At 36.1% G+C, this 11,222-nt stretch overlaps 1 protein-coding gene across 1 annotated transcript; it reads right to left on the bottom strand.

Annotated features, from left to right (window-relative positions):
- Positions 1 to 6,654: 6,654 nt before the first annotated feature.
- On the bottom strand, positions 6,655 to 10,882 carry LOC140007794 (ras-related protein RABB1c). Its single transcript, XM_072051122.1, has 6 exons — positions 10,493 to 10,882; positions 8,768 to 8,907; positions 8,486 to 8,568; positions 7,702 to 7,906; positions 7,503 to 7,571; positions 6,655 to 7,014 (listed from the first exon to the last, which is right to left on the bottom strand). The coding sequence occupies exons 1-6, from the start codon at positions 10,536 to 10,538 to the stop codon at positions 6,922 to 6,924; spliced, it is 636 nt and encodes a 211-aa protein (XP_071907223.1). The 5' UTR covers positions 10,539 to 10,882; the 3' UTR covers positions 6,655 to 6,921.
- Between the last annotated feature and the right edge of the window lie 340 nt (positions 10,883 to 11,222).

Below are 11,222 nucleotides of genomic sequence, written 5' to 3'. Positions count from 1 at the left end.
AGAAATGGAAATACTCATGCTACGGGCAGACATCATGGAGGATCGAGAAGCAACAATGGCACGCTTCTTGAACGGACTAAGGCCCGAAATCGCTGACCAAGTAGAGTTACACCACTATGTGGAACTTGGGGATTTGGTGGAAAAGGCCATCAAGATTGAAAGGAGGATTAAGAGGAGGGGTTCGACTCGGAGTTACTCCAACTTTTCACCCTCTTATCTCCGAACTACACCACCAAAGAAAGAGGATAAAGGGCCGAGTAATTCCATCCCTTCAAGACCAAGGCCGGATATGACTAAGTGGGAGTCTACGGCAACACCAAAGACTGCCATTGAGTCGAGCATGGAGCGAAATCGAGATACTAGATGCTTCAAATGCCAAGGCCGAGGGCATATTGCTAGCCAATGCCCGAACCAACGCACTATGATCATCTTACCCAATGGTGAGTTTTTCACCGATGATGAGAATGAGAAGGAGGAGTTGCCATCCCTTGAGGAAGAAGAGGAAGCATTACCCGTCGATGAACGAGTTGGACTCGTTGTCAGACGAGCCTTAGCAACCCAAGTGAAAGCTGCCGACCATGCACAAAGGGAGAACATTTTCTACACCCGTTGCTATATCAAAGGCAAGGTATGTAGTTTGATCATAGATGGAGGTAGTTGTGCTAACGTCGCTAGTGCCTTGATGGTGGAGAAACTAGCACTACCCACTCTACGACATCCAACACCTTATCGTTTGCAATGGTTGAATGATAGTGGGGATGTTCGTGTGACCAAGCAAGTCCAAGTACCTTTCCGAATTGGAAAGTATGAGGACGTGGTGTTATGCGACGTGGTCCCTATGCAAGCATGTCACATACTATTGGGGAGACCATGGCAATTCGACAAGGGAGTTACATTCGATGGCATTACCAATAAATACTCCTTCAAGCAAGGCGAGAAGAGGATTGTGCTTGTGCCACTCACTCCTATCCAAGTTCGTGAAGATCAAGAAAGCCTGAACAAGGAGAGCGAGCTTGAGAATGAGAAGAAAAAAATAGAAAAAATCGAGAGCTCAACAGGAAATGATAAGGCCGAGAAAATTGAGAGGAAAAAGACATATAGTGAGCCGGCCAAAATTGAAAAGAGAGAGAAAAAGCAAAGTCTATTGATAAAAGCCAATATAGTAAGAAAAGCTTTGAGTGTTAATACACCCATCTTTGTACTTTTGTGCAAAGAGGTGTTGGTTGTTACAAGTGATCTTACTAACACTCTACCATCTAGTATTGTCTCTCTTTTGCAGGATTATGAGGATGTCTTTCCCGATGAGATTCCAAATGGACTACCACCAATAAGGGGAATTGAGCATCAAATTGACTTGGTTCCAGGTGCCCCACTTCCTAACAGACCAGCCTACAAAATGGGTCCAGATGAGACAAAGGAGCTCCAACGCCAAATCGAAGAGTTTCTAACAAAGGGATGGGCACGAGAAAGCTTGAGCCCATGTGCGGTTCCCGTCATCTTGGTGCCTAAAAAGGATGGAAGTTGGCGAATGTGCACTGACTGTAGGGCCGTTAATGCAATAACGGTAAAATATCGTCACCCTATTCTTAGACTTGATGATATGTTAGATGAGCTATATGGTGCTGTGATTTTCACTAAAATTGATCTAAAAAGCGGTTATCATCAAATTAGGATGAAAGAGGGGGATGAATGGAAAACGGCCTTTAAAACCAAACATGGCTTGTACGAGTGGTTAGTTATGCCATTTGGACTAACTAATGCACCTAGTATGTTCATGAGGTTGATGAACCACGTACTTCGTCCATTCCTTGGAAAATTTGTAGTTGTATATTTTGACGATATCCTGATTTATAGTAGGAGCTTAGATGAGCATGTTGAACATGTGAAACTTGTTCTTGATGTACTTCGAAGAGAAAAGCTCTATACTAACCTTAAGAAGTGCTCCTTTTGTACTGATCAACTTGTCTTCCTAGGCTTTGTTGTGAGTAAACAGGGAATCAAAGTGGACGAGGAGAAGGTTAAAGCAATTCGAGAATGGCCTACTCCAAGCACGGTGGGTGAGGGAAGCACACGGAGGTGGCTTGATGGGACACTTTGGCGTAGCTAAAACCTTAGCTATCCTTCAAGAGCACTTCCATTGGCCAAGGATGAAACGAGATGTGGAGCGAATGGTGGCTAAATGCATTACTTGCCACAAAGCTAAGTCTAAACTTCAACCCTATGGCCTTTATAGTCCTTTACCTGTACCTAAGGAACCTTGGACCGACATTTCCATGGATTTTGTTTTAGGGTTGCCTAGGTCAAAGAGGGGAAATAATAGCATCTTTGTTATTGTTGACAGATTTTCAAAAATGGCACATTTTATACCATGTCACAAAACAGATGATGCATCGCACATTGCTGATTTGTTTTTCAAAGAAATCATTAGATTGCATGGCATGCCTAGGACAATTGTCTCTGATAGGGATGTCAAATTTTTGAGTTACTTTTGAAAAACTTTGTGGGGAAAATTTGGTACCAAATTGCTATTTTCTACTACTAGTCACCCACAAACTGATGGCCAAACTGAGGTTGTCAATCGTACACTATCTACACTCTTGCGTGCCATCATTAGAAAAAACATTAGAACCTGGGAAGAGTGTTTACCCCATGTTGAGTTTGCATACAATCGCACGGTGCATAGTTCTACTCATTTTTCACCATTTGAAATAGTCTATGGTTTTAATCCTTTAACACCACTAGACTTATCACCTTTACCTTCTTCTGAGCACATTAACATGGATGGTGCTAAACGAGCAGATTTTGTCAAGAAATTACACGAGCAGACGATGAAGCTGATTTGAGGACAAATCCTTTTGAAGAGGAGGGGGATGATACGAACCAAGAGACACCAGTGCGAACTATTCGAGTTTCCCTAGGACCCGTAACTCGAGCACGAGCTAACAAGATGAGGAAGGAACTCCAAGGACTTGTTCATGAAATACAAGGCCAAGAAATTGTCCCCAAGGTCATTGAGGGGCTTGAGCATGAAGGAATAAAAGTCATCCATGTAGTGCACGCCAAAGAGAATCATGTATGACCCTTCTCTAGTCACATTTGCTGTTTTAGTTAAGTCATTGTAATAAGGGTTTAATGGTCCATAGCCTTGCTTTATTTACCTAAGCGATGATCTCATAAGGTTATTTACCTAAACAATGATCTCATAAGGTTGTTTACCTAAGGGATGACCTCATAAGATTTGGTCAAACCCACAATTCTTAGTCTTATGGAATAGTCAAGCCTACAATTGTTAGTCTTAGTCAAGACCACAACTCTAGACTAGTTCCACATTTAGTTGTTCATCTCTATGTAAGGCTATAAATAGCCCACACTTCCAATGGTTTAGGCATTCAATCAATAAATCAGATTTTGAGAGTTTTCTTGGTTTCTCCAAGGCTTCTTGAATACCTTAGAATTTCTCTAGGTGTTCGTGACTTATCAATCTAGAATCGCACTAGGTTGTGGCGTCTTCTACCATTATACCAAGGTTCGTTAACCACGTGATTAACGGGTTGAGGTCATCCGCTTCAAACTTGGTGTCCTCTTGTTGATCCTGAAGCTAATCTTTTACGGGTTTCATCACAAGGTTGGCGACGTTCGTATCAGTTAGTTAACAAATCTCGACATCTTTTAAACTTTTTATTTTTAGAGAATTTAGATTTGCACTTATCAAAATTTTGTTAACACTGTTTGACAGTAACTTGATTCATATGCCCTCAGGGGCTTGGTTTGGTGGTTGAAATTGTTGAAGATGGAGTCTCAGGTCCCTGGTTCGAACCTTGCTGCCAGCAAGTTGTTGAGGGTGGTGAATAGTCTGCGGGGTCCACTCCCTGCGGAACACACCTAAAACAAAAAAAAAAAAAAAAAAAAACTTGATTCATATTGTAGGATCTATATTTATATATATTGCAGAAGGGGTTTTTAGCAGAGACTATCTCAATAACTTCCAAACTTCTCATTCTTTTTTCTAAATTTTTGTATTTATTTTAATACATAAAAAGTAGTGGGTTATAATCAACCCTATCACTAATCAAATTTAAAATTTAAAACATTCCTACTATCTACTTCATAAACTATTTATAGTTTGTTAGTTATACTTTAAATCCTTTTTATTCCTTAATTAAAGACAAATGTTCATTTGTATGCAATTTTAATACAATGTTACATTTTTATAATTAAGAAATATTTATCACCAAACTAACCCTATAACTATCCCTACAAATGAACTTTGCAAATTACAATCACGTTTCAAAAAAATCACAAATGTGCAACTAAATGTAAAGTTGAGGGGGTAAAGTGCAGCTAAATGTAAAATTAATGGGCTTACTATATTTAACCCTAAAAAAATCTCAAAAACGGAACAAGTAGTGGGTTATAGATTTTTATATTTATTTTAATACAAAAAAAGTAAGGAGTTTTTAGCAGAGACTCTCTCAATAGCTTCCAAATTTCTCATTCTTTTTTCTATATTTTTTATTTATTTTAATACATAAAAAGTAGTAGGTTATAACCAACCCTATCACTAATCAAATTTAAAATTTAAAACATTCTCACTATCTACTTCATAAACCGTTTATAGTTTGTTATTTATACTTTAAATCCTTTTTACTGCTTAATTAAAGACAAATGCTCATTCACATGCTATTTTAATACAATTTTAATTCGGAAGCATACAACATTATCAAGAAACAGTAGAACCAATTAGGACTAGATTTTGATCCCAAAAAAATTAGGTCTAGATGCCACTGGCACGCTGTGCCTGCTAACATAGTTACAGCAGAACAAATTGGTAATGTTCTCATACCTTTCTCATGTAATTATATTTAATATTTTTTTAAATATGATCTTAAGTACACAAATTAAGTGTGCTCATGGATCAAATAATCAATTCATTTCTAATTTAGCTAATCATACCCTTCTTCAATTCGAATGGTTACTTAGTGACCGGTTAATCTATAACATAGGGTCAGATTTACAAGGTAATATATCCTTCTTCCAAGAAAAAGAAAAAGAAAAAGAAAAATATTTAGATTGACAAATCCAAAAAAATAATAGTTTTAAATTGAATAATTTTATTTAATTTTACAACTCTACCAAATCATTAATACGAAATAGACTTGCAAATCAAAAAATACAAAATTTATCAAATCAATAATATCATTTAATCTTACAAATCTAAAAAATCATTAACATAAAATAGACTTGCAAAACATAAATTATAATATTTTTCAAATTAATAATATTGTTTAATTTTACAACTCTAAAATATCTTGAATACAAAATAGACTTGCAAATCGAACAATACAACATTTTCAAATCAATAATATTATTTAATCTTACAACTCTAAAAAATCACGACTACAAAAGAATAATAACACATCAAAATACCGAATATTTAAAAGATTTGTTCTTATTTTGTCCATTTGTTACCACCTATCATTTTTTTTAATAACGATGGTAGGTTGCTCCACTAATTTTGAATTTCGCACGTACTTAATTTCTCAGGACAATGGTGATAGGTTGTTTAACCAACGAATCAATTCATATAAAGATCGTACATTTTCATTTGTAGTACGCACTCCACAAAATTCAATAGAATTAATTAAATCACCAATTTTGGCATTCGTACTAAAAGTTGATTGATGTTCGCACCTTCATGCAAGATTATCAAATCGAATGCATAATATTTGTAAGTATTTCATTTTAACAACATTTAATTACATTCATTTTTATTCATATATCATTCATTTTCTAATATAAATTTCTATTATTTTTTTAGAATCTATCTTCCAAAAAAAGGCAATTTTTGAATGATATACACATTCCATCATATTTCAATCTATTATTAGACAGATATTACATTTTAATTGTGTTGGTATAATTTTTTAACCTTTTTTAATTCATCCTTTTATTTTTATTTTTTCAATAATATCAGGTGGCTCACACGAAGGGGAGATCTGAAAAATGAAACTCATCAATACTCGTGCTAAACGCTGGGCTTTTTAATTTTGCATTGGAGAAGAATCATTTTTCCCAGCGAAAGATTCAATGAATCATGACAAATTAACTCTTAGGTCAACAACTGTAAGATGATTCCAGAAACGCACTCATTGCAGTGTCTTGTAGTCTGACAAGAAAGAGTAATACACACTAATTCAGTTGACCTTTTTGTTCAAAACAAAATTAGCAAAATGAGATTACAAGTAGTAGTATTACTCAGTTACTCCATTAATACGATGCTTCTCCTGATTAAGTAACGTATGGCTGTCCGTAGTCAATGAAGTTACACACTAACGATCATCCATAATCCGTATGTGTGAGGTGTTTCATTTATCAAAAATTATCCTAACACAGCATCCATTTTCTTGCTCAGTTCTCTGGGAGCAAAGCTGTTGTTCAACATTCCAATTATACATTCCAGGCGGGGCACATACCGACTCAATACGAAATTACTGCACTCCACTTTGGCACAGAAATTCTTTCCTGAATATTAATTCTTGATTGGTTAATTCACAGATACGGCGAATTCCGACTAACTAGTCCCAGTAGCAGACAACCATAATATGATAAACCGAGACGGATACAGGGAAACAGGATATGAAATCACACATAAGCTTTGGAAAACAACATAACTCTATTCACAACTGAGTTAAGCTTCCACTTTTACAAAGTTGGGACTTAAATTTCCACAAGAACAAACAATTTCCTATATACCAACCAATTCCTTAAACTTATTATCTTCCCATATTTCATAGATTTAGACAACAAATTCCAGAGAAAAAAACGAAAAACAGCAAGTAAGCAGACGGACAATTGAACTTTTGGAACCTATAAACCCAACAATAAAAAACCATAAAACATGATTAGTGACCATTTCCCTTTTCAACTACAACAGCCACCTCCTTGAGCAGCTGCGCCATCTCTTCCTCCTGATGGCCCTGGGATGCCACCATATCCGACTTTGATTCCATAAGACTGCAAAAGAAACCATAAAACCAGAAAAATTAGGGGTGTATCCCTAAAGCAGAAAACCATGTTCCATGGTCAGAGAAAAGCAACCACCACAAATAAGAAATTATTTTTTTTGTATTCAACTTCTAACTCAGATCTCTGGAAATCTTCAAACAGGATGATATAAGAATAGCAAGGGAGCTGAGCCTCGCGAATGGTAGCTTTCAAAAGGTCCTCTACTACTCGTGTACCACAAAGCGGAAGAATTTACGCTAATTAAGCATTCACCAAAAATAAAATGCATCAGTTGAATATGCTAAGTACAAAAGCTTCTCCATCTTGCTTTATATATCGGGATGCCAACCGGTTACGCGACTCGTGCATTAATAAGCAATTGACTGCTTTCTACTAGAATCCTAAGCCTTATTTTTTAATCAGAAAGCACATTGGACACTGTAAAAAATTTGATCCACCATGCATTATGCAGGAAAAAAAAATAGGGAATAGCATACCTCATTTGACACATCAAAAACTCCATCCTGAATCTTCCTGTAGATGGTTGAAGCAGTGCTTATAAATGCCTGGTAAGGGTAAAAATCTCAGTACAAATACAAGAGCGGATACCCAATCATTATAAAAACATAGGTTGTCACCTACTTCAGAAAGTTGTTTGCGAGTCATTAATTACTGATAAAAAAGATTTTAAAGCACCTCTTCAACATTCTGAGCAGTTTTTGCAGAGCACTCCATGAATATCAAGCCATTCTCTTTGGCAAATTGCTCGCCCTCCTCAGTGCTCACGGCCCTTCTATGAGACAAATCACATTTATTGCCTATGAGCATTATGGTCATGTTAGCATTTGCATGTTGCCTGGCATCCTCCAACCAACTGGCAAGGTGGTTAAAAGTTTCCCTCCTGAGTAGTTCAAAAATCAAATTATTCTTTGTCGTCAGGAATTAAAATTCTAGGATGATAAGATCCAAGCAAGACAAAAGAATCCAGATAACGGAAGAAACAATCATATCTTCAATTAAAAGGTAACATCGAATAGATTCAGAACAAACAGTGAAGTTTAAAAGAATGTAATCTTTCTAAGAAACGGACGGGAAAATTCTATACCTGCATAGATATGACTATGACTAAAAGTAGTTTTGCTGCCCAGTTTTGTGGAACTCTACATGATCCTTATTTTTCTTCATATCCATTAATAAACACTTATAAAGTTACCCAATACAATCCAGCATTAGTACAATGGACTCTTTGTCCAAGATATTGCCTTCTTAGACAATATGCCAATCTCATGGAATCATATGGTGAAATCTGGACAATATAAAACTCAACACATAAAAAGGCTACCAGTTTAATTTGCGCTGCTTTTCATTCAAAACATATTATAATCCTCTTGGGTCCCATTTAATGTCAAAAGGCAAACATTAAGAGGAATACTGAATCAGCCTTCAGTGGTGACTTTAAAATGTCAAGACAGAAGTATACCGTGTAATGTCATAAACAAGCAGAGCCCCAGCAGCACCTCTGTAGTAAGACCTTGTAATCGACCTGAATGATTCTTGACCAGCCTGACAATAGAAAATATCATGCAAAGGCAATTGTCAATTAAATTCAATGATTCCCTTTTGTATCTATTTATAGTTTTGAAAATTTACCTGCGTTATAACATGAGTAGTTATAAACTTGGGAGTTTTCAGGAGATGATTCAAATTAACAAAAGAAAATTGAGAAAGAAAACAAAGAGAAACATCAATAGCTCTTACACACCGTGTCCCAGATCTGTAGTTTTATTGGCTTGTTGTCAATTGTGATCATTCTGGCACCAAACTCAACTCCAATTGTTAAGTCATGAACAGGCTGAAATCTTTTGTCTGTAAACTGCAGCAGAAGACATGACTTTCCGACTCCTGCCACACAAATGTAGGCCATAAATCAAACATGTCATAAGGTTCAAGTATGTAACGACAACCCAATAGACATCATTCTGTCCAGTGATGTAAATAATCAAATGACATAAACCTTTTATGTTCTGAATAATATTAAATGTTTTACCAGATGATCTAGATTGTCTCACGCATCAGTTAGTGAAAAATGATTGGTGAAATCAGAGTCCAATTCTTTCTAAACCATCAGCCGAACCACATTTGAGAATAATTTCTATTTATTAATTCCTCTAAATCCTACAACCAACCAGTCTACTCCCTGCGAAATATATATATATATATATATATATATATATAAAGAGATTACATTCTTTTTGGTAGCTTCCAAAAAAAAGAGCTTTAATAAGTGATCTTTCAATCTAATCTTTCTAAAAGTGATCTTTCTAAAAAAGGGAAGATTAAAAGTTCTTTTGGTAGCTTCCAAAAAAAAAAAAAAGAGCTTTAATAAGTGATAACGTCAGATATACTAGCTCGTACAGATTGAAAAACGTGCCCCAAACCCATAGCAAAAGGTGAATGCAAAAGTTGCATCAAACCTGTACCATCATAAGTAGGGACAAGCCGTTGGGAATTAGAAACCATAACCTTTTCAGAATCCACAGAACTGAAGCCCACACAAGAGAGGAGAATCTCATCTCGATTCTTTACAGCTATACACGACATCAAAATGTTTAAGCCATTACCGAATTTCCAGAAATGGTTGCTCTAAAATCATAAAATTAGCTTATGGTGTGACAGAGATAGAAGTAGCATGATAATCACTTTTTTTTTTGCCAACAAAATGACTAAATGTCCTACCATTCTGTGCACACAGCAATGGTAAGTGTCAACAATCACCTTAGCTTCTTAACCTTTTCCAAAAAAATCCTTTTTTTTTTTTAATCTTATGCGAACCATTATTAAACACTTCCAGCATCAACTATTGGATACTTCAAATCCTACCAAAATTACATGGCTTAAGACTGCCATGGCTTGGACATTTTTGGTAACCTTTAAACACAATCGCCATTCTGAAACTCTTGCTCCACCAGACTAGATAAATGACCACAACTCTTTACCAGCTCTAACCCAGAAATCTCTCCTAAATTCAGCCTATAAAAGAACAAGTCTAGTCCTCCTATCATACCCGCAAATCAGATGCAAACAACACTGCCATGGATCCGAGTTGAATGACAAAAGAACAAATAACATCAACAAATCGAGCTAGATCCATAATCAATTGCTAAACTTTAATTCACAGCGATTGAAATACTAATTAGGAAAAGCAAATACTGTTCCGTAAATTAAAACAAAACAATAAACACGAATAGCTTCAGCAATACCATTGTATTCCCACAAAAGCTACTAGACATCCGCCATTGAAATTAAATTTTAGCAATAATTTCTTCAAAAAATGAAATTAACACCATCCATGACCAAATCGCATGAGAAATTGGTTCAACTCATGATCAAAACATCTAACATAACAAAATTCAATAAAATTCGCCAAAGAAAAGCTGGAAAAAACATCAGGCAAATGAATATTGCGGTTGAAACGACAGGAATTTACCAGTATCTCCGATGATGATGTACTTGAATAGATAGGCGTACGACATGGTTTCTTGCTCAGAATACTTAACGTGAAAGGAAGAGACGAGAAATAAGAGATCTCTCCAGGAAATGAATTCTCCTTATAATCAAATAAGAAATCTTAATCCAATTAATTTATATATATATACTATCATATAAGGAGGCAAATCAATTGAAAGGAGAAAGGAGGAGCGAGAGAGGATAAACGACGTCGTGAAGATCAAACGCGGTCGCCCCTCCTTCTCCCTCTTCCCTTCTTTCTTTTATACAGAGAGGTTAAAAAAATTGCTTAGAAAGGTATTGAATATACATTTTAAGCACGTTTCCGGATTGGAGAAAACGGGTTGGGATGGTCTGCTTTGCTGGCAATGTTCTAAACAGCGAAGGATCCTCCTAAAATATAGGGAGGGCCTGTTTACAGGGAGTCAAGAAGGCCTGGCCCAAGTTTTACAATCTGGGCGGTTCTAGCCTTGTAAGGGTGCAAATGAGCCTTGTTGCATGCGAATAATGCTATCTATACTCAGTCGGAATTTGAATGTATTTTATTTTTAATAGGAAGAAGATGGAATTCAAGAAGCAAAAAAGGGAAAGAGAGATTTGAATGTGTTTATTTGAGATCAAACTTGACAAAGTAGAATCAACGTAGGAGAAATCAAATTAGTGGTTGAACGAGTTTCAACTCGAGTTTTGTGAAAAGACATATTTACAGA

This window comes from Coffea arabica, chromosome 5c, assembly GCF_036785885.1.
Source record: "Coffea arabica cultivar ET-39 chromosome 5c, Coffea Arabica ET-39 HiFi, whole genome shotgun sequence".
In the NCBI taxonomy this organism is placed as follows: Eukaryota; Viridiplantae; Streptophyta; class Magnoliopsida; order Gentianales; family Rubiaceae; genus Coffea; species Coffea arabica.
This window is presented reverse-complemented; position numbering and strand designations above follow the sequence as displayed.

Excerpts from the sequence above, each read along its gene's own strand:
- LOC140007794 (XM_072051122.1), bottom strand. The coding sequence starts at position 10,538 with ATGTCGTACGCCTATCTATTCAAGTACATCATCATCGGAGATACTG. Across the intron at positions 8,908-10,492 it reads CATCATCATCGGAGATACTG|GAGTCGGAAAGTCATGTCTT; the intron begins GTAAATTCCTGT and ends TTTGTGTGGCAG. Across the intron at positions 7,572-7,701 it reads CTGCTCAGAATGTTGAAGAG|GCATTTATAAGCACTGCTTC; the intron begins GTGCTTTAAAAT and ends TACCCTTACCAG.